Source organism: Urocitellus parryii, chromosome 9, assembly GCF_045843805.1.
Source record: "Urocitellus parryii isolate mUroPar1 chromosome 9, mUroPar1.hap1, whole genome shotgun sequence".
NCBI lineage: Eukaryota > Metazoa > Chordata > Mammalia > Rodentia > Sciuridae > Urocitellus > Urocitellus parryii.
Genome location: NC_135539.1, coordinates 85,667,362 through 85,693,514, shown reverse-complemented (window position 1 = coordinate 85,693,514; position 26,153 = coordinate 85,667,362). Strand labels below are relative to the sequence as shown.

Here is a 26,153-nt window from a genome sequence, read left to right as displayed (position 1 = left end):
AGATTCTGGGATGACAAATGGAAAAGTCCTGGGACTCTTGACGTGATTCCTTTGCTGTGTTCCATAAGACTCTGTGTGGTCTGGTAACTGCCACTGCTCTGACTTTCCTGATCTTGCCTAATAGTCTGCAGCCACCTGACCTTCTATTTCTCAGGCTTAAAATAAGCATGCCCTCTGCTCAGAATGCGTGTGCAATAGTCTCAGTGTGGCGTGCAGTGTTCCACAATGTTGCACTGCTTGCTCTTCTTAATATAGATATCCCAACTCACCTGTCACCTCCTCAGAGAGGCTTCCAGCAACTATTTAGCTCTCAAGTCACTTCCCATCAGGTCCCCTACTTTATTCCTTTAAGTATAAAGCCAGTAGGCTTGCCACAGCTGACAGTTAAATATTCACCAAGTGTGTGTGAATGTGTGTTCAAATACAACCATTATTAAAAATCAAAGTAGGGCTGGGACTGCAGTTCAGTGGTAGAGCACTTGCTTAGCACATGTGAGGCCCTGGGTTCAATCCTTAGCACTGCATAAAAATACATGCATTAAAATCAAAAAGTAAATTATATACACTTACAATTAAAGTCTATTTAAAACAATGGTAATACTCAAAACTTAGCATTTCCTAGTTACCTTTCTGAATCTTATAATATGTTCTGGAGGTTGTGTATGTGTGTGTCTTACTGGAAGGTAGAACTCCTGAAACACGTGCTGCTGTGCATCTTTCCCCTGTTGAGCTTAAAGTGGTGAGGGCTGTAAGTCAGGGCTCTCCATGGCGTTTGTCAAATGTCTGGATACTCACCAGCAGCACATTACTGGTGGTTTCACTAAGCTAACTGACCTTATTTATTTGTTGTTTGTCTTTCCTTGAGGGCATGTAGCTCTCCTCCCTTGGACTCTTGCCTGCATTGTTCAAGTTGTGTACCCAGTGTATAACTTAAGGCATGTACAACAGTGCCTGGTGGCTGGTGCTGGAGCAATTGGTGACCTTCTTCTGAGTGAATGGGTCCTCTGGAGCAGTCAGAAGGGAGGTTCAGAAGTCAGTAGAGGCTTGTCCAGCCATCAGCTGGGGAGCCTGCCTGCAGACTCAGACAAGGAGAGTGCCCACTTCACCTCTTACTTAGCTTTCCTTTGTTTTATATTCCTGGGTGAGTAGCCATGCAAATATGTCTACTCAGTGATAATCAATACTCCTAGCCGGCCTAAGGGAGGGCCAGTTGATAAGCAGTTGACCCTGCCTGCACATGGGAACCACTTAGGGTACTTTTAGAAATCCTGATGCCCTAGGCACTCACTGCTCACAGAACTAGTTAACCAAGCACCCCCTAGTGGTGGGGCCTGAGCATTAGTATTTTTAAAGTTTCCCCAGGTATTTTAATGTGCAGCTTGGGTTAAAAACCACTTGATTGAACGTTGGGTTAGAGCCAAACTGGGGAGTTTTGAGCTTTATCCTATGAATGTTAGGAAGCTGTCGTCAACAGGATTCAAGAAGTAACTGCCTTATTTCATTCTATGATGACTGAGATCCTACTGATAATAGTAGGTTCAGAAACGTAGAAGACACTTTACCTACCTCAACAGAAAGTTCACAGTCTTGTACAGGAGGCACCAAATACAGGTTTAATAAAATGTTAGAGGTACCATTTTGAAAATCTATGCCTCTCTCAATTGCTGGTATCGCCATGCACTTATTACTTATAAAAGAGACTGTTTTGATCACCACTCTGTCCCAACACAAACCACAAAGCCAAGCTTACAGTTGTGCTCAAATATGTAAGGACGAATGCTCTTTTGCCGAGGTGTTAACTTGAAGAGAGGTCTGGAGAGCCCTGAAATAGCATTCTTTGTTTAGGGAATTGCATGTCTACAGCAAGACTGTCAAAGAGAGGAAGTGGTAGGGGTCATGAAAAGCTGGAGTAATAAGGCAAGAGGTGTGGACTTGGCCCTGCAGGTAACAGAACTGTGCAAAAGTTGCTGCTGATCCTCTTTTGCAGGCTTTTTTTTTAGTTTCTAGTTGGACACAATAACTTTATTGTATTTATTTATTTATTTTTATGTGTATTTAGGATCAAACCCAGTGCCTCGCACCCATTGAGCCACAACCCCAGCCCCTCTTTTTTTTAATATTTATTTTTTAGTTGTAGTTGGACACAATATCTTTATTTTATTCATTTAATTTTTATGTGGTGCTGAGGATTGAACCCAGGGCCCCACATGTGCTGAGCGAGCGTTCTACCGCTGAGCCACAACTCCAGCCCTTTTGCAGGCTTTCTTAAAGTGCCTGTTTTTGCTGCTCTTGGTGTCCTGATTGCTCTGCCCTCCATTTGTTCCCTGTTGATCCTGATCCTGATCCTTTTCTCTTTCTATTCCAAGGACCACTAAATGGAAAGTTTCAAGATCCCTTTTGACCCTCAAGTTATATGATGATAGTTTGTTGCAGTCTAACTGGGATGATAGAGCTGTATGTTCCTTATTAATGGCTTATGAGCAAGAGTGTGTGATATGTTGCAGTGACTGCAATTTTATGTCAGAATTCCAGCATCATGGCCAGATGCTGGAAAGATAAAGAAATAGGCCGTCTTATCTTAAGATAATTGTGCTCTAGTATCAAGACAAGACATGCTGACAGTCACAGAGTGTAGGATACATACTGTAATAGACATGGATTCTAGGTGAAGAAGTCCACATGAGGAGGTGTCAGTAATTCCAGGTGGAACTCAAGGGGAGCCTTCACAGAAGAAGGGGTGCCTATGCAGGGATGACAGGAACAGATGGGCAGATGTATAAGGCCAGGTGCCAGAAAGAAAGCATGGTGGGCAGTGCAGTTCCCTCTCCCAGGAGTGGTTGATGGGTGCCATGGCATGGTAGGGTTGGGTCTGATTAGAACTCTCTTGAGAAGAGCACAGAGGCAGTGAGTGAAGAGGACGGGTGAGCTCAGCAGAGGGGCTGTTGAAGGAAAGGGCTGAAGCTGCACTGAGAGACGACCAGGGCAGTGGTGAGTTGCCAAGTGGACAGGGTGCATGCTCAAAGCCAGGTTAGGACTGGACAGAAAGGGTGAGGGGAGAGGCACTAGAGTGATACAGAAGGCTGCAGATGACAGGGGCCTGGAGACTGAGATCTTAGGAACAGGATGGCATTCAGGACCTTGCAGAGCAATGAGTTCCTTTGTGAAAGGCCAGATGTGAAGTGTGGCAACCAAGTGTGTGTGCTGAGAGGCAGGAGAAGCCGGACCAGAAAGCCGGGAAGTGTGTGCCCATGCCCAGCACCGTGAGGAGGATGGACAGAGGGGATTGGAGGAGGAAACTGAATGAGGGAGGTGGGGGAAAGAACACAAATTTGTAAGGGGAAAACTTCTCCCAGGTTGAGAGTCACTGGATTACAGAAGCAAGGTAGATTTTTCTACTGTGACAGAGAGCCATGAATTAAAGACCAAAGCAGGGAAATTGCTGGACAGTTTGAGGCGGGCAGGGAGAGGGAGCACTAGATAATGGTGTTATATAGTAGAGGAGGCTGGCAGGATGAAAGCTGGAAGAGGCCAGGATGGAGGGGTTCACTGAAAGAAGGATGTTGGGGGGGGGCTAAGAATGTGTGTTTTTGTATATAGCAAGGAGTGAAGAATTATATAAATTTTTAACATTAAAAATAATGATATTGCTGGACATGGTGGCATACACCTGTAATCCCAGCTACTTGGGAGACTGAGATAGGAGGATCACAAGTTTGAGGCCAGCCTTGGCAACTTAGTAAAGCCCTGTCTATAAACAAACAAACAAATAAATAAATAGGCTGGGGGTGTAGCTCAGCGGTAAAAGCACCACTGGGTTCAATCCCCATAATAACAAGAACAACAACAAAATAAAGAATAATCAAAGATGGGCTGTGGGTATAACTTTGTAGTAGAGTATTTGCTAGCATGCACAGGCACCTAGGTTTGATCCCCAGACAAAAAAGAAATGAAGGAATTTAAATGGCATGGAGCAATATTTAATGACATTAAATGAAAAGAAACACGTTGCGAGTCCCAGTGTGTATGTGGCAAGGAAAGAATGTGTCCATCCGTGCATTTAGAGAAAAAGAATTCATGAAAGTGTCTCAGGATCTAGGTGATTTTAATTTTTTCTCTATGCTTGTATGTTCTAAATTTTTATAATGAACATATGTTGCTTTGGTAATTTGATATTTTAAGTACTTAGGGAACATGATGATTGTGCAGCCACTAAAGTGGTTTAAAACAGTACTCTGAGTTGAAAACAGGTAAACTGTATGGTTCTTGTTTTGAATAAAAACATGTATTTCTATACCATGAATGAAAAACAATAAGGAAACTATTACATGTTGTGAGCAGGTTGTTCCTGGGTCATAGGATTGGGAGCAATTTATATTTTTATATGTGTTACAGTGTTTCCAGATTTTCCATGATCAGGCCCTGCAGCAGTGTGGAGGTGTTCAGGAGTTGGCCTGAGGAAAGTCCACCTAAGTCCACCTCTGTGTGCCTGAGTCCCCTTGTAAGCTGGGACTGAGAATGCCAGCCCCTCCTGGGTTTGTTGAGAGGCTTGCTTCTCTGTTCAGAGCTGTTAGAAGAGTTCTCACACGCAGTGTGCAATTTAGACGTGCTAGCTGAGAATATCAACACCACTCTTACTTTTACAATCAGAGGACGTCTTTTTAAAATAGCAGTCCAAGAGTTATTGGTAGGCTTCTAAGAGCTGCGCTGGGGGCTGGTTGGGTGGAGAGAAGCCGAGCCATGGCAATTGAGCGTATGTGGCCACAGTGGCACAGACTCTCTGTCAGAGCCCGTGTGGGCACTTTCTTCTTGAGAGATCTTCCATTTTCTTTGCACTTGTATGGGCTTATTTGACATAAGCCCATATATGTCAAATGTGGGCTCCTAATATATTTTGATTTAATTTTTAAAGCTAAGTAGAGGCAGATGAAAGTCTGTCAGTGTGATAGAAGAAACCTTGCAAAACTGATGAGATTATTCTGGAGCTTAATCTTGTCTCTGCTGTTTTTGTTAAGTTTCCCAAAGGGGTACTGGCTTTACAAAAATAGCAACCAAAAATATGATAAAAATTCAGTATTGATGAATTGATTCTAATAATTGTTACATTCTTTTTTTTAAGTATTTTTTAGAAGTAGTTGTACACAATACCTTCATTCTATTCATTTTTATGTGGTGCTGAGGATCGAACCCAGGGCCTCGCATGTGCTAGGCAAGCGCTCTACCACTGAGCCACGACCCCAACCCCACATTTCTTTTTCTTAGTGTATGAAAACCTAACGTCAGAACACTCAATTCTTTTGTCCAGATGCCATGGAATAAATATTTTGGTAAAGGTGAAACCTTTCCTATGTCATCCCTAATCTGTCCTATTTGTTTTATAGTATGTGCTCATTACTTTCTTTGATTTGCCTTATTCACAGAAAGAGCTTAAAAAGTGGGATGATTTTGAAGATATCTTAGAGGAGAGGAGACATGTCAGTGACTTGAAGTTTGCGATGAAGTGCTACACGCCTCTTGTCTATAAGGGAATTACTCCTTGCAAGCCAAATGATATTAAATACAGTGTTCTCAGTTCTGAAGAGATTCATTATGTCATTAAGCAGGTGAGTCCTTTGGTCACAGCCAGACTTATTCATCGTAACCAGTTCCTTCTTGTTTCTCTGATTTTATTTTGAATGTATTCTTTTAGGTTTAGCTATATTCAGCACATTCACCAGATACCTGACATCCTATAATGTGTGTTTGCTTCTTTCCTAGACACTGAGAACTGCTGCCACCAGTTGCAGTGTCTAGGCTGGCAGGGAACAATGACGGTCACACAGTTACAGTGAAATTCAGTTCAGGGCACACTAGCGGTGGCCCAAGATCCAAAGACACTAAATAGTTAATAAGGACTGTTAATTTGGTGTGGAGCGTGGGGGAAGTGATTTTACTTTTAAATGAGATCTGAAAGATGATTCAGGTTTTTCCAGTGAAGTGGATGAAGAAAGTTCTAGTAGACAGATCATTATGACTGCAAACCTCCGTGTTAGAATACCTGTGGAGCTCTGAGAAACGCCTGTGCCCGTGTCCGTGCCAGCTCAGTTAACAATGTCAGCGAGAGGGAACCTGCAGCAGGAGTGTTTCAAAGAGCCCAGATTCCAAAGAATAGCAAAGTTTGGAAGCTGCCAGTGTGATTTAAGAGAGAACATGAACTAAGGGAACATGTATTAAGAGAACGTGTACTCTCACATACTAAAAATAGCTCAGAACAAAGAACAAAGAGAGGATGATGGTAAGCTTTTAGCCTGGAGAAGTGAGTGGGGGCCGGTTGGGTAGGGCTTTGTTGGCCTGTGGTGTGAAGCCGCGGAAGGCTCTCGAGGTAGAGTGAGAGTGCGCCTGAGTGCCCTCAGAACACCGAAGACAGGAAGTGCTCATGGGGCTCTTGCAGTAGTCCCCAGGTGCCACTGTCATTGCCTGCACTGGGGTACAGCTATTAGGACAGGAATGGACAAGCTTCAGAGATTGAGAGGTGAAGCTGATCTTTTTTGGTGGTTGTAGGATATAGGAAGGAAGGAAGTGGAGCTGTTCAGTGGGAAAGGAACTTAGACCAGAGAACAGGACTGGGAAGGGAGCAAGGCTCGCTCTGGATGTGTGATTTGAAGACCTCAGAAGGAAGGTGTTCCATAGACAAGATGGGAGCTTCCTGATGGCCAGCCCTGTGCGTCCCCTAACCAGGCACTCATGAGGCCCAAGTCCACGGTGATAGACTGATGCCCTTGAGGCTGTTGCTGACCTGTGCTCATCCCACCCGATCCTCAGGACCATAGCTATACTAATAGCACAGAAGGCCTGGCCATTAGTGGTGTGGGCCTCCTTTGCTCCGTGGCTCCATTTTTTTTTCGGATCAGAGGAGAGCATGCTCTTTCCTAACGGGCTCCTCTAGGAAGTGCACATGCTCTTCCGCCCTTGTCTTATGGGCTCTGCTCCTCTGTGATATCCTCAAGGAAGCCATGTGTGACTGCTGTGATCTGCAGAGGAAGGAAGAGAGCACCTTCAGAAACTATGCCTCACATACATAGGGACTCATTCCTGTATACAGGACTGGCTCCCTTAGGCTGACCCTCTGCCTGGCCTCACCTGTCACTCTGGTCCCTGGTTGAGGTGCCTGTGTTGCAAGGTTGTGCTCTGGATGGTGGGTCGGGCTGTCGTGGTCCTGCAGCCTCCTCTCTGGCCTTCTGGAATTGGCTGGGGAAGAAGAAAGGCATTTTCAGCTTCTTGATTTGGCTCTCGTTCCCTGAGACTTAGCTGTAGAGGTCTTGCTTCTTGGCTTTTACCTTGAGTTTAATCTGGTTCATGGCCTGGGGAATGTTCTCTCCACCCTCTGATTTCTCTTTTGATTTGGATGTTGACTTGTGCTCCTAATCCCTTTGTTTTGATTGGCCTTATGTATCAAAGAAGCTACCAGTTTTCTCCAGTTAGGCCTGTTTCACAAGTGAAGTCAGATTTCCTCATGAATAAAAACCCTCATGGAGCGGGCATGGTGGTGCACGCCTATAATCTCCACGGCTCGGTAGACTGAGGCAGGAGGGTTGCGAGTTCAAAGCCAGCCTCAGCAACAATGAGGTGTTAAGCAACTCAGTGAAACCCTGTCTCTAAATAAAATACAAAGTAGGTCTGGGGATGTAGCTTGGTGACCGAGTGCCCCTGAGTTCAGTCCCTGGTACCAAAAAAAAAAGAGGCTGGGTTTGGAGAGGTGTGTTGGTAGGCAGTTTCATTGTTGTAAGGAACATTGTAGCATGTACCTCCTCCATAGCTGGACTTGTGAAAGCACATGGTGGAGCCTATTGCTCCGAGGCTCACAAGAAGCAAAACAGCACAAGGCTAAGTCAAGCACAGAGGGTGTGACGTATGGGAGACCTGACTGAGCACCAGGATCAAGGCAGCATGCTGCCTCTTGTGTGTGTGGTGCTGAGCTGGAACCTGGGCCTCGCATATGCTGGGCAAGCATTCACCATGGTCCTCACCCCAGTCCCACATGTGCTATTTTACAGTATTTTTAAAATTTTTTTCTAAACAAGTAGGAGAAATACACTGTAAAATAATAGTAGAAAGTGGGGCATAGTAAGTACATAAACCAGGGACATAGGAGCTACCATTAGGCAACACGTCCTGCAGGGGCCCCTGGAGCTGCCTGCTCTTGGTTCCTGATTCCTATTGACTTACTCCAGTATCACCACAGCCTGGGAGCCATGCATTGTGCTAAGACCTCTGGACAGCTGCAGTGTCACTAGGCATGGGCACCTCTTGGCTCTGCTGTGATCTTATTGTTACTAGACATGGGGAACCTCGTGTTGCTACATCTTTTGTAGTTATTTTGAGTGTGGGGGTTGCTGGGGATTTTACTCAGGTGCTCTACCACTGAGTTTCATCCCCAGTCCTTTCCTTTCCATTTCTTTTCTAGGGTCTTGCTAAGTTGTCCAGGTTGACCTTGAACTTGTGCTCCTTCTGCCCCTACTGCCTCAACCTCCCAAGTCGCTGGAATTACTGACATGCATCACCACACCTAGGAAGATTTATAAATTTTGAATAAGACTATTGCTACAACCATAAGATTTTTTTTTGTTTCTTTAAAGCCAGTCAAACAAAAAATCAAACTAAAAGAACTCATAAAACAATTATATTAAACCAGTTTAGCCTTTATCAAGTCAATGGCCATAACACAGCTGACTAACAGAATGCCTAGAGCAGCCATTAGGGTATGCTTTCAGATGCACAGGCCACAGTACATCATACAAGTCTCAAGTAATCTTCATAGCTATAAATAGCTCAAGTCAGCCAGAACCTCTCCAGGGGGCCCTCAGATAGAATTAGCACTGTGCAATCTTAGACAAATCATAGAACAGATCTCCCAAACCAGCCAGATTTCTCTGTACCAATATGCCTGCCTTGCTGGTTGGTACCACAGATTTGCAGAATTTTAACTTCCCTGGCCTCAGAAGAACCTGGACTAGTTTCAAGGAGCCCCCAATGACAAGGAAAAGGAAGGGTGAGGTCTGGTGTGCACTCGTGGGGAGAACTGAAGCCAGGATCAGACTTCAAAGCCCCTGTATTCCAAAAATTCATTTCTTGTCTTCACCAAATGATGGTAAAACAGCCAGTGTCAGCTTGTCACGAAGAGGGAGGCACTGCACAGTGGAGGGATGGTGGTGGTCTCAGCCCTTCCTCTTCTGTCTTCCTGTCCGGGGTCGAGAACTGTAAGCAGCAGCCATTTTGTGGGCCTGGTCTCCTGCCTGGCTCCTTTCTCTGGAATGCTGATTCTCTTCACATTTCTAGCCTTTAAACTTACCTACATGAGCTCATTCAGATTTGCACTCTGGACATAGCTGCCACATGCTTAGCATGCTAAGTGAAAGCTGGGGCCGCACCTGGCCTGTGGCCCCCCCAGCCAGCCTGGCCTGCTGGCTAAGAGCTGCACCCAGGCCAGCACCAGCAGCAGCCCCACCACCTGCAGGTGGCTCTCCTGCTGCTGCAGTGGATGTGGCTGTGGGGCACACACTGGGCTGTGCCATCACTTACCAGGAGCCTCAGGGAGCCAGCCAGCACAGCAGCAGCACCATGTGTGTGGGGGGGAGGCTCTTGCTTTTATGAGATAAAACAATTTTTGAAATGTGCCCAGAATCGGGGTGATGTTAAGCCCTGTGAGGGTTTCAGTGAGGTGCTGAGACAGTGCAGAACTGCAGGTGGACTCTTCTCATCAAAAAGTTCAAATCAAAGAAGTGGAAAGTTGGCTCCGATGACCAAGTTACTTTAGCATGAAGGTGTCATAGGAGATGGAAGTGTGAAGTGTAAAACCTCACTTTATAACATCACTATATGGCAGTGGAAAAGGGTGCTCTGGTCACTGAGTTGACACAGAATTGGGGGATTGGAAAATGTTTGTGTGCCTTCCTTAAACTGGCTGTTTTAATGTTATTCTTTGTGAATTAATGAATATAAAGTGATTTTCTTCCAAAAGAAGAAAAAGAAGACCATTTATCTACTTCACTGTGTTGGAAAAAGCACTGTGTCAATTTAAAACAAGAAGAAAACACATTATCTTGGAGTTGTATAATTCTGGTCCATTTGAAGCTAACTATACTTTTGGAATAGAGTTCTGGCTTATCTCTGCGTCCCTCTCCTTCCAGCTCTCTATGGAGTCTCTCCAGTCTGTTGATGTCCTCCGCGAGGAAGCGTGTGAGATCCTGGATGAGATGAGCCATAAGCTGCGTTTGGGAGTCATTCGGTTTTTTGCCTTCGCCTTGAGTAAAATATTTAAACAGATTTTCTCGAAGGTGTGTGTGAATGAAGAAGGCATTCAGAAAGTGAGTACTGACTTAGACCCAGCCCTTCTGTACCCTGGCAACAACTCGGGCATCTCCTGAGCTGGCAGATGCTGAGAGCCCAGACACCAGGCGTTAGCGTGGCAGAAGAGGATGTGCTTCTCTGGGGCTTGGTTTTGCCTTCTTCCTTTTAGCTCTAGACTCCTGATTTCAGACTAATATACTTGGTCAAGTACGACTTTCAGACTAGTCAACATACCATGTTCACAGAAGTTAGACACGTAATACAAAGAATTTTATCTATATTTCACCTGGACTCCTCTCCAACATTTCCTTTATCCTGTTTGCCAATGTTTTCCTATAGATAAAGTCATTCTCTTATGGTACAGTTACCAACATGAATCAGCCGGGACATGGCACTTGTGATGTGGACCTTACAGCTGCCGTTGGCACTCCTCACACTCATGTTCTGTAGCGCCAGAGAAGCCCTAGTGTGTGGGCTATGTCCAGCCTCCTCTCTCCTTCGAGTCCGTTGATCCAGAACAAGTTCTCAGACACAAGTTGCTTGTGTCTCTGGGTATCATGCTGTTCCCAGCAGAGGCCAGTTATGTCATATCCCTTGGGTTAGGCGTGAACTGTGTCCCTCTGTGGTGGGCTCAGGGGTGCACTTTGGGCAGGAATACCTTAGAGGCGATGCTGGGTTCTCCTCAGCACATCTGTACTGTTCCTCACGGGGTGTCCCTCATCACTTGGTTGAGGCTGTGCTTCCCGAGTTTCTCCACTGCAGAGTTTACATTCCCTCTGTCTATAGTAAGCATCTTGAGGGACTTTGGAAACAGTCACCATCCTGTTTCTGTCCGACTGCCCACTAGGTGTGCATCCACTGCTAGTTTTTGCCTGGATCGCATTGCTCTGAAGACTGCCTAGTGGTCCTTCCCTTGCTGGTGCTATTGGGAAGCTTGCCTTATAGTTTTTATTTCAGAAAAACAGGTAACAAATTGATACCAGTGACTGTGTTTGAATCTGTGACTTGAATATATCTGGAATCTCAAGTGTCTCTCCCAACTATGTGATGCCCATTCTCCAGGCAGTCAGACACAGAGAAAAATATTCCTCTTATTTTGTCCTACTAATTTATAAATCCTGCTGACTGTGGTGGTGCACACCTGTAATCCCAGCAACTTGAGAGACTTGAGACAGGAGGATTGCAAGTTCAAGGCCAGCTTTAGCAACTAAGTGAGACCCTGTCTCAAATAAAAAAGGGCTGGAGATTAAGCTCAGTGGCAGAGCACCCCTGCATTAAATGCCCAGTACTGCAACAAAACAAAAACACTAATGAAAGCCCCTGTTAAATCTCTCCCAGAGAAGCTAGCCCTTGCTCTATGTTGCTGTAAGCACCCAGGCCAGGGCAACACTTCAGGTTGGCTCTTTTCAGTCTTAGGGATTGAACCCAGGGGTACTTAACTACTGAGCCACATCTCCACTCCTATTTTTTATTTTGAGACAGGGTCTCACTAAGTTGTTCAGGGCCTTGCCAAGTTGCTGAGGCTGGCCTCAAACTTGCAGTCTTCCTGCCTCAGCCTCCTGTGTTGCTGGAATCATAGGCATGCACCACTGCAGCTGACTTGGGTTGGTTGTGTAAGGCAGGCTGACCTGGGTCTCACCCTCAGCTCCACCATTCATAAGGTGCATGCCCATGGGATCAACAGGGAAGCAAAGGCTTAGACCTTACTTACAAATACATGTTAGTAAATCCACGTCAGATGACTGGTGTAGAAAATGCCAAATAATACATGCTTGTGATCATCGTTATTATTCTGATTCATAAAATTTATATATTTAATATTCTTGTATTGAGTGAAATTATTTAACTAGAACTCTAAAATAATACTTAATCTGGTCAGAGAAAGTGAAGTTTGTATGTATGTAGCGAAGGCAAAAACATGGTTAGCATTACCTTTAAGCATAGACTTGTCCTCCTGATTGATTTGAGGTATGATTTAAAATCATAGAGAATGTGATAACTGAAATTATTCCAAATGTAATATATTTCTTCAAGCTTCAACGTGCTATCCAGGAGCACCCCGTTGTCCTGCTGCCTAGTCACCGGAGTTACATTGACTTTCTGATGCTCTCTTTTCTTTTGTACAACTACGACTTGCCTGTGCCGGTCATAGCAGCAGGAATGGGTATGTACTGATCTGCTCCTTTTTTTTTTTTTTTTTTAACCTTATAGATTAAAATGTTCCCAAGACTGGTTCTAGCCCTGCTGAAGTATGGAAGGCAACATTAACCCAGCCTCCTCTCAGGACCCAGAGTGTGACAGCCTGGCGTGGGTCCTTCTCTCTTGGCTCCTTGTGCTGGGCAGATGGAGACAGGCATGCAGGCACACAGGATTCTTTGGTTTTAGTTTGAAGAATGCGACAGTACTACCCATGTGTAGTTTCTACCTTCTGGCTTTTGTATTTGATTATATACTAATAGCTCTCCCTCTAGGTAAACGAACAGGTCTAACTTTTAAAATGTATTTTTTTGTGTGAAGAAATACATATAACATGAACTTGCCATCTTGCCCACATTAAGAGCACGTTCAGTGGTGTCAGGTATACTCACTGTGTCATGCCGCCACCACATTGTCCATCTTGCAGCACGGAAGCTGTACCCACAGAATAGGACCTCTCCATCCTTCCTTCCCAGCCCAGGCACCTGCTGTTCTGCTGTCTCTTCTGTGAACTTGACGGCTCTGGTGCTTCCCTCAGGTGGAAGTGCCAGGGTCTCCCCTGTAGTGATGTGATGGTGCACATCCTTTCAAGCTTCTCCCATGTAATCTGGTCAGAATGTCCCTCCTTTCTAAGGTTGAATAATATTCCCTGTATGAATAGACATGTTAGTTTATTCCTTCACCCCAGTGGACACTTGGGTTGCTTTTCCCTTCTGCCTATTGCAGATGACACGTCTGTGGACATGGGAGGACACTTATCTGTTCAAAACCCTGCTTTCAGCTCCCAGGTGCAGTGGCCACACATGTTACCTGAGTAACTCAGGAGGATCACATCAGAGCCTCAGATGAGACCTTGGCTTAAAATAAAAAGGACTGGGGTCTAGTTGTGGTAATGCTCCCCTGGGTTCAATCTCTAATACTCCCCACAAAAGAAAAAGAAAGTTAAAAAGACCCTGCTTTCAGGTCGGGCATGGTGGCACACTCCTGTAACCCCAGTGACTTGGGAGGCTGAGGCAGGAAGATTGCAAGTTTGAGGCCAACTTCAGGAAGGCCTTGAGCAACTCAGTAGGATCTGCCTCCAAAACAAACAGGAGCTGTAGCTCAGTGGCAAAGTACCAGGTGTTCAATCCCCAGAATCAAAACATACCAAAAAAAAAAAGACCTTGTATTCAATTTGTGTTAGACATATACCAAGGAGTGGAATTGCTGGATCACCTGGTAACTTTATTCGAACTTGAGGAGCGTCCACATGGCTCCACCAGGGCAGTTCAGGTTCCTCCATGTTCTGGCCTGTCCTTGTTGCTTTATGGGGTTTTGTTTTCAGTAGTGCCAGTTCCAGTGGGCATGGAATGGAACAGCACTGTGGTTCTGACTTGCATTTCCCCGGTGAGCAATGAGGCTGAGCATCCTTTCCCATGCTTTTTGGCCGTTTATGTGTCTTCTTTGGAAAAGTTTCTATGCAAGTTCATCATCCATTTTTTTAATTGGATTATTTTAGGTTGTTGTTGAGTTGTAGAGGTTCTTTATATTTTCTGCAAATCCTTTACCAGATAGATGATTTGTAAATGGTGCCTTCCATTCCCTGCGTTACCTTTTTGCTCTTGATTACATCCTTGGATACACAGACATTTACATTTTGATACGGTCCAGTTTATTTTTCTTCTGTTCCCTTTGCTTTTGGTGTCCCGTGTAAGACATCATTGCAAAATTTAGTGCCTTGAAGACTTTCCCCTGTGTTTTCCTTGGAATCTTAAAACTTCAGGTTTTACCTTTAAGTCTTTGAGGCACTGAGTTAATTTCTATATATGGCTTAAGGTAAGACTCCCATCTTGTGTATTGCGCTACTTTTGATACTGTATAATGTTCAGTATCATGGGTATATAATTTAGAGGATCATTATTACAAAGTTGTTGTATTATAACTTTATATCAATGCTTTATTTCTGTAGAATTGATTCTTAAAAGTAGGACTGCTAATGCAGATATGTCATTTATCAGCTTCCTTTAAGGCCACCAGGAAAGCTGGGATTGAAGTGTTCACCTTTGGTAATAAATGTAGAAAACTGTAAGGTGAAAACTGCTGGGACTCAAGTACTTCCTGAGCATTTTCATCTGAATAAAGATATGAGGAAGATACTTGGAAATTAAGGAAAAAGAAGAGAAAACTTGTCTTAAAACTGCTAGTAGAGCTGCCTCTCTGTGTAATCTGTCCTGCTGGACGTATTTGGATATTTTTACCTGCTGGGATGGGGGTGAGAGCAGGTTGGCCTTGTTCTCCAGGTGTGAAGACAGAGGTGGCCCTGTCGTCTGGTTCAGAGCAGGGCCAAGGACCTGGGCCTGGGCTGCTGCTGCCGCCCTGCTGTGGCCTGTCTTGCCAGCTGGTGTCGGCACAGCGCATGGAGCCTCCCAGCAGCTTTTGGCTGCAGCGCCCCTTCTCTTCAGTGGTTCTGAGCTGTCCTCTCATTGACTCAGTCTCAGTGTAACTGTCCATGTCTCGTGTGTAATCTGATGGCCTCTAAGCTCAGGACTTGAGAAAGCTTCCTTTGTTTTTCAGACTTCCTGGGAATGCGAGTGGTTGGGGAGCTGCTGAGGATGTCAGGTGCCTTTTTCATGCGGCGTACCTTTGGTGGCAACAAACTCTACTGGGCGGTATTCTCTGAATATGTAAAGACCATGTTACGGGTAAATGCATGTGATGGCCAGGTTTTTTCAAGCTCAGTTTTCTTTCCACTGATGTTTGTTTTGCTTTTACAAATTGTGAATTTCTAAATAGACCATTTAGCTGTTTTCCCCCTTGAGGAACATTCCAAGTCTCAGCAGTCTGTGGCTCTCTCGCCTACATATTGCTGTGAGCAGCATTTATTTATTTAGAGGGTTGGGAGGGCATGGGGAAAGGAATCAAAAGAAGTACCAATGGGGCTGGGGATAGAGCTCAGTGGTAGAGCGCGTGTCTAGCATGCGCCAAGGCCCTGGGTTTCATCCCCAGGTCCAGGAAAAAAAAAGTGTCATTTTGAGAGTAGGCAATGGGTTTTGTGTCTTGTTTGTTTGTTTTCTCTTTAAAGAATGGTTATGCTCCTGTTGAATTTTTCCTCGAAGGGACCAGGAGTCGCTCTGCCAAGACACTGACTCCTAAATTTGGTAGGTCACTTACAGGATTTAGATGTGACTTTCTGATCACTGCTAAATAGAACTTGATACTTTTAAAACTTTTTGACAAGATAATTGTTTCTTTGTAAGTATAACTGTTTCTAAATGTGGAATGGTTCCTATTTATGGGCTTAGGATATGTGCACACTTTTGCTGTCTTCCTATTTAGGCCCTTGTGTGCTCTACTCCCCAGTGTGAATGAGAAAACATTTTCTCCTATGTTTACAGGTCTCCTGAACATTGTGATGGAGCCGTTTTTTAAAAGAGAAGTTTTTGACACCTACCTTGTCCCAATTAGCATCAGTTATGATAAGATATTGGAAGAAACTCTTTATGCATATGAACTTCTAGGAGTCCCGAAGCCAAAAGAATCTACAACTGTATGTGAGGATGGCCTGACTTGATTTTCATCAAGTACAGAGAGTATCCCAACTTATACATGTTCTGTCTTATAAGTATACTCCTTTTTTTTTTCTTTCCCCATTATGATGCTACTAGGGGTTGTTGAAAGCCAGAAAGATTCTCTCTGAAAACTTTGGAAGCATCCACGTGTACTTCGGAGACCCTATATCGCTTCGATCTCTGGCAGCTGGGAGGATGAGTCGGAGCCCGTATAACTTGGTTCCAAGGTGCAAGGCCTGTTTTGATACTTGATGTAGAGAGGAGGGTTAAACCTAGCAGTGTGAGTCGAGACCTGGGTTGATGGCCTCCAAGCCTGAACTGTGGTTTACCTGAGAGCACACAGCATATCACCAGGGAAGCTGTGCTACTTTATTTTTTCTTTCTTCCTTTTTTATTAAAACTTTTAATTTATTTACTTATAATTTTTATTGGTGCATTATAATTCTACATAATGACGGGATTCATTGTGCCACATTCATACAGGCACAAGAGATAATTCAATCAATCCCCTTCCCGTCATTTCATTTTTTGTCATTGGAAGGTTTCAGTGAAGATGATCTGTGTTTGCCAACAGTTGGTTCTCTGCAGGGTACATGTGTCAGACATGCAATCATACACAATCGCCTTCTTAGGGGAACTCTCTCAACATTAGGAAGAAGAGTGCTGCTGTTAACAAGTGCACCTGTAGGAGTCATTGAGCCTGCTGGAGTCCAGCTAGCATGTGTCCTGAGCACTGGTTTGATCCCAGAAAAGAGAGTGTGATAGCCACACATGGGACTGAGCCCATGTGTGGTATTAGGTCCTTGAGGAGGCGGAGTTCCCCAGCGGGAGTGTGCCTTTCCACAGTAGCTGCATTGTCATCTCAAGCGTCTGTGGGCTTCCTGCTGCCACCCATTCTCTAGACCTCACGTTAGCTGGCCAGCCTATGCTGAGGACCCTTGTGTGGCTGCTGTTAGGCCCTGCATATCTCTTTTGGCTCCACCCTGTGCTCTTAGGCCTAGTGTACACTTGCAGTGATCCGAGCATGACAGAGCTCCCAGTTGCGGATGGGGTCCTCGGCAGGCACTGAAGCTCTCAGACTGAGCAGCCTGTCCGGTGCAGATGTTAGCCTGACGGATGGTATACAGTAGAGATGTTCATGGTGCTAGGATTCTGCAGAGATGGCCATTCATTTTACAGGGAGGTATTGGTTTTCACAGAAGTGATATGAACTATTTAAAAACCAGCAAAAGTCTCCCCCTGGAATTAGGAATTTAGAGTATTTCTTGCTGGGTACAGTGTTGCATATTTGTAATCTCAGTAGCTCAGAAGGCTGAGACAGGAGTATGGTGAGTTCAGAGCCAGCCTCAGCAAAAGCGAGGTGCTAAGCAACTCAGTGAGACTCTGTCTCAAAATGAAATATAAAAAAGAGCTGGAGAATGTGGCTCAGTGGTTAAGCACCCCTGGGTTCAATCCCCAGTACCAAAAAAAAAAAAAACAAAAAAAACCCCCAGTATTTCTTTTGTTTCAAGACATGTCCTGGACATGTCTGGGCAGATTACACTGTGGTAAAGCAAGAAACACTTCTTGCAGGTGGCCTAAGGAATTTGGTTGGCAGGAGCATGAGCAGCCTTCCGAGGGGTCCTCCCACCCTGTGAGTGTGGGTAGCAAAACTGCCATGTGTTCTGTGCTCTTCCTTCTAGATATATCCCGCAGAAACAGTCTGAGGACATGCACGCTTTTGTCACTGAAGTTGCCTACAAAATGCAGCTTCTGCAAATTGAGAACCTTGTTCTGAGCCCGTGGAGCTTGGCAATTGCTGTTCTACTTCAGAACCGGCCATGTATGGACTTTGATGCCCTTGTGGAGAAGACTCTGTGGCTGAAGGGCTTGGCCCAGACGTTTGGAGGGCTCCTCCTGTGGCCTGGTATGTGGTGTGGAGGCTCGCCTTTCACTCTTTAATTTGGGAATGAATTCTAGATGTGAGAAACTTGCGTGAGAGCTGAGCTAAACATCCTTCAGAGAAAAGGACCCTTGTCTGTTTTTACCCCTCAAGGACTGGAACCCAGCATATTGGCCCTTAGCATAAGCATTTACATGATGTGTACCCTTGAGACTAAAAACACCTGAGGACTGGAACACTGTCCCTTTGTACCCATCAGTGGAGACTAGGGACAGGATTCCCTCCTTCTCTCAGACCACCTCATGTTAGCAGCAGCCCATTTGCCTTGTGGGTGGCATACACTGAATGGCTGGCCTCATCCAGCTTTATGCAGTTTTCAGATGAAAACAGCTTGTCAAAAACCTTGTCCATGGGCTGGGGATGTGGCTCAAGCGGTAGCGCGCTCGCCTGGCATGCGTGCGGCCCGGGTTCGATCCTCAGCACCACATACCAACAAAGATGTTGTGTCTGCCGAGAACTGAAAAATAAATATTAAAAATAATTCTCTAAAAAAAAAAAAAAAAAAAAAACCTTGTCCAGGTTTTGAATGCTGTGGAAATCGAGGGTGTATGTAACAAGAGTTAGCGGAAATTGTTTCAGTCTTTTTGATTATACAGATGGCAGATGGAATTGCAGTCCTTTCAAAATCAGGTAATTATTTCTAGTTAACTGCCTATGTACATTCACCATGCCGACGCCAAATATGTGTGAACAAACAGTGGGGTCAGTGAGCTGTGGACGCGCTGTTGAGAATGCCTGAGAATACCATGGGTGAAGGGAGACTTCACAGAGTGGCCCTGCAGCCCCTTGACAGGAGAGGAGTTCCTCAGAGAGTGGCGCCTGGTCCACGCAGGGATAGCAAATGCAAGACGGTGACCTGGTGACCTGCATCAGCATTTGGTGACCTGCATGTTAGAAAGCTGCCGCTGGGTTGGGTGAATAGAAGAAAAGGCTGTAGGTGGCAGCTAGATTGCCTCAGCCTGCGGGCTTCAGATCTGAACTGAAACCTCTCAGCTACAGAAAGCCATAATGGATGTAAGCAGGGCAGTAAGACAGAGTGGCCTTTAGAAAACATCCGGCTACCAGCTCTAAAGATGGACCTCCATGGAAGAGACTGGAGACATGACAGGTTAGGAGGCTGCTGTGCCCAGCTGAGAAGTGAGGACACCCAGTCCCACTGGTGGCTGAGCTGGTGCATAGCAAAGAGGAGTCCAGGAGGAATTCCTAACAAGAGCCAGGCAGTCCAGTGCCTGTCACCAGTGAGGAAAGAGAGGGAGGTGACATCTATCTCAGTATTGTGATGGTCTTGTGGGAGGTGAGGGGCGTTTAAATTATGATACAGGGTAGCAAGTATTTGGTGTTGTAAGTGGGGCAGGTAAAGTATTGTCCTATAACTGTGTGCCCCAGGGACATGTGAATACATAGACACCTGTCTCTCTAAGGCGTCTTGCTTTTTGAAGATAGGATAAGTATGTGACTGCCTAAGAGTACCTGTGGCTGGCTGATACTGCACCATCCTGATTATTACAGAGTCTGTCATATCCAAGTGTCAGTGTGGCCAGAGCAACTGTGCTTCCTAATTATAGAGCATATATTCAGTTCCTTTGTTCTGTTTTACTTGAATTATCACACAGTCCTAAGCATTCTCGTATCTAGAGCCTTTATTTATTTATTAATTTATTTAAGTGCTGGGGATTGAGCCCAGCGCCTTTTGCATGCCAATCGAGCCACTGGGCCATTGGCTGCATCTCCAGCCCTCTGGAGCTTTTTATATCATTTCATACATACCATTAACTTGAGCAAGCTGAGAGGGCAAGCTGATCAAGAATGAGTGTGATTGAGGCCACTGAAGGGAACAGAGTTCAGAGTCTTGGAATGAGCAGCGGTATCTGCAGCCCACATACCAGCCAGGAATGGGCCTTTACTCTGAGACCTTTTGTTCATTCCCTGTATATAAGCCACACCCCTCATTTGTCCCTCCCCTGCAGCATCAACAGAACCTAACACCTAGCTCTCTGGCTGAGGTTCATAGTAAAACAATTGCCCTTGCTGTTAAACATCACCATCTCTGCATTCTGCTTCTATGACTACCTGTTTTCCATGTCCAAGTCAAGGTAGGGTTGGATGATGAGCTACGGAACCGTGATGGGTCTGCCTCTCTAATGATGCTAGATGTGGGGAAGAGACACTTGTCTCTCTGTGCTCTGAGACCTGGTGCTAGGAGCTAGGTGGGTGTGTAAGAAGTATATTTAATGTACTCATGCACCAATCATGGACCTTTGTGTCTTAGTATTGTTAAATCCATGTGCGTGTGATTTTTTCCCAGTCATGTAATTTGCTCTTGCAAATTTTGGATGCTCTTGGTTCCTGAGGTAGACAGCAGGTGTTGGTTTTCAGATTGGGAACTGATGTGTACTTCAGAATGGCTGACAGACTTAGGGTAGACGGAGTTATATACATGTCCTGAAAGATTCCATACAGGAAGTGCTGCTTTCCACTCCTTCATTTACCATGACCGCAGCTGGTAAGAGAGTAGCCCAGCCTCTGCCTCTCCTCTCAGGTCAGGCCTGCCCTGCAGACCCTGTCTCATTTACACATGTTGTCTTTGTGTGCAGATAATGAACCTGCTGAGGAAGTTGTCCAGTCCAGCATTCTTCTGCATTCCAACCTCGCCAGCCTCATTAAAGACCAGGTGATTCTGAACGTGGACTCCGGAGACTCGGAAGTGGTCGATGGACTCATTTTCCAGCATATCACTCTGCTTATGTGCTCATCTTATAGGAACCAGTTGCTCAACATTTTTGTCCGTCCTTCCTTAGTAGCTGTAGCCTTGCAGATGACACCTGGGTTCAGGAAAGGTAACTTTCAGGAACGTGACCTTGAACTTCAGAAGAAGCCTAGCGTTGCAGTTCCATGGAAGGAGCAGTAGTGCACAGCAAGGATACCACTGGCAGGGTGCGGGGCCTTTACCCTCAGAAGTTAGCTTTGCTCCTGAAACACGTGGTCATCTATCTTAGAGTCCTAGAATTGGAGGGCACAGTGGCATGTACCACATCTATAGTCCCAGCTGCTCAGGAGGCTGAGACCCACCTGGGCAATACAGCAAGACACCACCTCAAAAAAAAAAGAAAGAAAGAAAGAAAGAAAAAAACTTAGAATTGGAAGGATCTAGAAATTGCCTAACCTAAACATCTTCTACTATAAGTGAGAGGCCTACAGAGTTGCATAATTGCTCAGAGAAGGCTCTGCATGTGAGCACACTTGCCCCATATCCTGGTCTGTTCTGTTCTGCTGTGACAGCCCCTTGTCCAACAGAACACCAGCGCAGGAGTGTGCACGTTGCACTGAGGAACGGGGAAGTGAGTCAGGCACAGCTCGTATTGGCAGGAGCTTATAGTCCAGGCCATGGTCTCTACCCAGGTCTGCATGAGGATCCCTGGGGGAGCCCCACACCAGAGCCGCCTGCAGTGGGTTCTATTGGTGATTTCTTTCTTTCTTTTTTTTTTTTTTCCCCCTTCATAGGGAAGAGACCACAGGTATAGTAAAGATCTAGGACTATGAGTGTTGAGGGAAGCTAGGAAATCAGTTTCTCTCCCCCATGGGGACTCTGGCATAGGGGAAGTGATGTCCCAGGCTTCTAAGTATTGTGGTATCTTCCTTGTTACCTGACTGACTTATTAGAAGCTTATTTGTAATTTAACACATTAAAATTGTGTTAGACTAGTTTACTATGCAGGTGAAGTTCTGGTTGATTCTGGCTTCCCACAGGGGACTTAATTCTTGTCCCCCAAAAATGCACCTTTGGGGGCTGGGGCTATAGCTCATTGGAGAGCATTTGCCTTGCATGTGTGAGACACTAAGTTTGATTCTCATTACCACATATAAAAATAAAGATCCATTGACAACTAAAAACATTTTAAAAGATGCACCTTTGAAGGACTGAATTTGGGGGTTTCACTGACTTCCTGATACTCCCTGAAAGTTTAAAAAGCAGCATGGTGATCTTATGTAACAAATTTATTTGCAGAGGATGTCTACAGCTGCTTTCGCTTCCTCCGTGACATGTTTTCAGATGAGTTCATCTTCCTTCCGGGAAGCACATTGAGGGTAAGTCTGCACACAGCAGGAGAGCAGGTGTGCACACATGAGTTCTGCAAGCAGGCAGGAACGTTCTCGGGCAACACAGTGAGAAACGCAGGCGTTCACGGTCCAGCAGATCCAGAGCTGTACAGCGGATGGTGATGAGTATTGAATAAATAACCCTGGGATTCTTTGTGAGGAGGGTCCCTTCTGGAGCCACTAGTGCAGCTCTGTAAATGGCTGTTCCAGTAGATGTTTGTAAGTCTACACACACCTTTCTGCTCACAGCAGGTTGGAATGTGTCTGTAGGCAGGTGCCTCAGCCTGGAGAGGAGCAGTAGGTGGCCTTGCTGGCAGTGTGGGCAGTTGAGCAAGTGGGCCTGCTAGTTCTCTGGGGTAGGCAGTGGTAGAACACACACAGGTGGTGCAGGCTTTGGTTGCTGTGCTAAGGAGAGCAGACTTTGTTTTATTCTGTGGGACTTGAGAGCAAGCATGCCAGCGAGATTTGAGCGTGAGCACAACTCTTAAGTGTCTTTGGGACTCTTCGCACACACTTGCTAGTTAGATTAAGGAGGTGGCTGTGCACAGTGAAAGAAAGTCTGTCTGCCCAGTGGTTTTCTTGTGCTGCTGTGGAGCTTCCAGGTGGTCCTGGGAGGCTGTGACTAGCTGGTGTCACGGCTGAGGACTCATGCTGTGTTGAGATGCCTATTCCCATGAACCTGTATTCCTGGATACATTCTGGCTTCCCCTTTTCCCTTCCAGGACTTCGAAGAAGGCTGTTACCTGCTTTGTAAAAGTGAGACCATTCAGTTGACTTTAAGGGACATCCTTGTCACAGAGAAAGGAAAGGCTGTGTTAGAATTTCTAGTAGGACTCTTTAAACCTTTTGTGGAATGTTACCAGGTATGTAAATTTGGCAAGTTCTTCTTTATGATCCTGATACCAAATCAAAAGATTTTTCCACTCCACACGTATTATTGCTCTGGTGGGCCAGGATTTTTCCCAGTGAATGATGTCACCTCCCAGGTGTCTAGAGGGGGAGCAGAAGGCCTGGTCCATCACAGAACCAAAAGAGTGACAGCTTAGTGAGACCTAGAGCACAGTCTTTGTGTAACCATAGTTTTACCCAAACATTGTTGTCACGCTGTGTCTTGTCTTTTGGTCTTAGTGTGTAGCAAAGTGTTTGACACATAATAAGCACTTAGTGAATGAAAGACCCAAGACCTGAATGATGCATAGAGTCAATCATTTATGTTACTCAAAGTTGGAAGGGAAAGAAAAAGTTCCAAGTGCAGGTATCTAAAGAGCTTGTCAGAGCTCTCAGTGGACACCAAGTAGGAATGGTCAGGGCTCAAAAGAGAGGGAGTTGGAAATGCAAACCCAGGGTCCCCGTGTATTAGAGAGAAGAAGCCTCAGGCTGGGCTCAGTGTATCCCCTGCCCACGGGCACCAGACCTGCTTCCTGGCACAGGGGTGCTTGTGGCACGTGAGGTGACACCGCTAGCCGCCTTGCACAAAGCTTCATACTTGGTGCTTGATCAGTGTCCCTTCTACCCTTTCTATAGTAGAAGTCATCCAGTGTTTTAGGACCTAGCACTTTGTTGGGTTTATTTAGTGAAAAAGACAAAGTTATAAACATCTGGCTCCTGTTTTCCCAAGTAGCATGAAATACAAAGCTGGTAGTAATTAACTTGCAACCAACTAAAATGCCAAAGTAATGTTTAATAAATGTTGATATTATTACAAACCATTGTATTCTGACTGTAAACATGAACTGAAGCTGGGCTGGGGCTGTGGTCAGTGCAGAGCGCCTGCCCAGCATGTACGAGGCACTGGGTTAAATTCTCAGCACTGCATGTAAATGAATAAAATAAAGGTCCGTTGACAACTTAAAAAAAAAATTAACTGAAGTTTAGAAAGATGTCCTAAAAGTCCTCCCATGTTTCTCGGGCTCCACCTTAATGGGTCTGCATTCTGCTCCACTGGGAGGTGCCATTCTTTAAGAAGGTGGTGAAAGTCATTAAGGGTTCTCCTGTGTTTGGCCACCCTTTCTCACTGTTCCTCATTGTCCTTTTAAAATCAGATCATTTGCAAGTACCTCTTATATGAAGAAGAAGAACGCTTTACTGAGAAGCAGTATTTGGCTGCAGTGAGGAAGTTCACATGCCAGCTTCTCGATCAAGGTCAGTCACTCTTGTGGGGAGGGGGCTTTTATTACTGGAGAGCAAGGGGTCCACCAGCTCTTCCTCCTTTACCCAGGAGCCTCTCAGTGTTATGATGTGCTATCTTCCGACGTGCAAAAAAATGCCTTAGCAGCCTTTGTGAGACTTGGCGTGGTAGAGAAAAAGAAAATGTAAGTACTATGCATAGTTCCATGGTTGCTAAAGGGGCAAGGGCCACAAGTGACACTGAGCAAAAGCCCAGGCATGGGAGTGTGCCGTCTGGTAAGTGTTAGAATGTTCTTCACTTACCCAGCCCCTCCTGAGTGAAATCAGTTTGCGTCCCCAGGAAACCTGTGTGGTTATGAATAAAAATGCCACTGGAGCAAAGGAAGGAGGTAGGGTAGGCCAGTCTGTGTCTGTGGCCTTATACTGACATTTAGAGATTAATTACAGGGAATATTTTTGGAGAATGTAGTGTGGGTGGTACATGGATGGATGGGTGGAGAAACAGACAGACATTCGCCTCTAGAACTAAAGCAGCAATGCGAAAGCTTAACCTCTCATGGTCGCGTCTCTGGTGTGGTCCAAAGAAGGAAGGGTGAAGCCAGGAGGGAGGGTGGGCCAAAGGCCTTCCAGCCACTGTGCACTGTTGGGAGGCCGTCACCTTGATGTGTGCAGTGACAAAGCTTATTCCTTTCTTTAGAAACAATGAAAACATATTTAGTGTGAATGAACCTGCCACAACCAAATTAGAAGGAATGCTCAGTAAGTACGGTTTAATAGACATGAAGAACTTCTGCATTGTTTTATCAGTATTTTTCCCATGCTGGAGCTGGAGCTGGGCCTCACACATGCTAGGCAGGTGGGGGTATAGCTCAGTGGTGGAGCACTGGCCTGGTCATTCCCTGTACCACCAGAGACAGAGAGAGGAAAAGACACAGTGCAGCCCAGGAAATGCAGGCCATTTGTTCTTGTATCTGTAAGAGTCAGGAGAGTCAAGCGTGAACAGAGAAATAGCCAGAAGAGTTGAAAAACTTCCTGCAGGGATGTTGGGATGATATTAGAAGGGGGTATCGACATTTAAGGAAATGACGATCTGTTAGTCGTGTTGAATGAGCACTATGTCATTAATACTCTTACAAGGGGCGTTTTTGTACCTAAGCCTAACTCAGGGCATTGGTCAGGGCTGCATGGAGGGCCCCTGGGTGGCATCTGCCTAAGCCAGGAAAACCAGGATTGGGCATATAGAGGAAGGAGGGGTGGAGGGGCTGTGAGAACTCTTGGAGGAGCATGATGAGCACCACCCCTCTTCTGTTCACAGAATAGGTAGCCTTGGAACTCAGTTTCAAATGTGGTAAGGAGGGGTGTAGAGCTAAAGCACTCACACGTACCTTATCTGCGAGGACGACAATCAGTTTATTAATAGTGAGGAGCAGTGGCCAGCTCCTGTGACTGGCCCTGCCACACTGGCCACACCTCCTGCAGAGGGGACTGGCACCCCATTGGTGCAGTAGGCCTGTACACTCTGCACAGTGTTGGGTATCCCTGTTGGGCAGTAGCTTAAGACACAGTTGTATGAGGAAGGGCAAAGTCCGAGTCATTTCACAAGCTCTTTGTTTATGTCAGGTTGTAAGACACCGATAGGAAAACCAACAGCTGCAAGACTTTAATGGTCATCACACAGTTATTGTTGTAAAGGACTACTGCCAACATGGGTGTAAAGGAAGATACACCTCATGCTCCACAAGACTTTATGAACATAGACTCCGTGGAGACGAAGAAATGATCAGTGTAAGCAGTCAGTGTAATCTTCCCCGCCACATGGTTAAAAGGCATTTGTAAATCCAGCTCTGCGTGTGTTTAAAATAAACGTCTTTTGAAAACATGTTTGGGAAAGCAAAGTTCAGCTTCTGTTTCATAAACAC

General features: G+C 45.5%; 1 protein-coding gene across 2 annotated transcripts in view; it reads left to right on the top strand.

Moving 5' to 3' along the window:
- Gnpat (glyceronephosphate O-acyltransferase) overlaps positions 1-26,113 on the top strand; it is a 28,966-nt gene extending 2,853 nt beyond the window's left edge. Inside the window, exons 2-16 of one of the 2 annotated variants that reach the window (XM_026413494.2) lie at positions 5,418-5,600; positions 10,164-10,340; positions 12,358-12,487; positions 15,073-15,200; positions 15,581-15,656; positions 15,894-16,045; positions 16,164-16,294; positions 17,750-17,973; positions 20,604-20,846; positions 22,016-22,095; positions 22,830-22,970; positions 24,150-24,249; positions 24,326-24,419; positions 24,932-24,993; positions 25,855-26,113. In XM_026413494.2, coding sequence (XP_026269279.2) covers positions 5,418-5,600; positions 10,164-10,340; positions 12,358-12,487; positions 15,073-15,200; positions 15,581-15,656; positions 15,894-16,045; positions 16,164-16,294; positions 17,750-17,973; positions 20,604-20,846; positions 22,016-22,095; positions 22,830-22,970; positions 24,150-24,249; positions 24,326-24,419; positions 24,932-24,993; positions 25,855-25,898 — 1,965 coding nt within the window. In that variant the 3' untranslated portion in view covers positions 25,899-26,113. The remainder of the gene's footprint in view (positions 1-5,417; positions 5,601-10,163; positions 10,341-12,357; positions 12,488-15,072; positions 15,201-15,580; positions 15,657-15,893; positions 16,046-16,163; positions 16,295-17,749; positions 17,974-20,603; positions 20,847-22,015; positions 22,096-22,829; positions 22,971-24,149; positions 24,250-24,325; positions 24,420-24,931; positions 24,994-25,854) is intronic. The other variant, XM_026413499.2, reaches the window with a different exon arrangement.
- Positions 26,114-26,153: the final 40 nt, after the last annotated feature.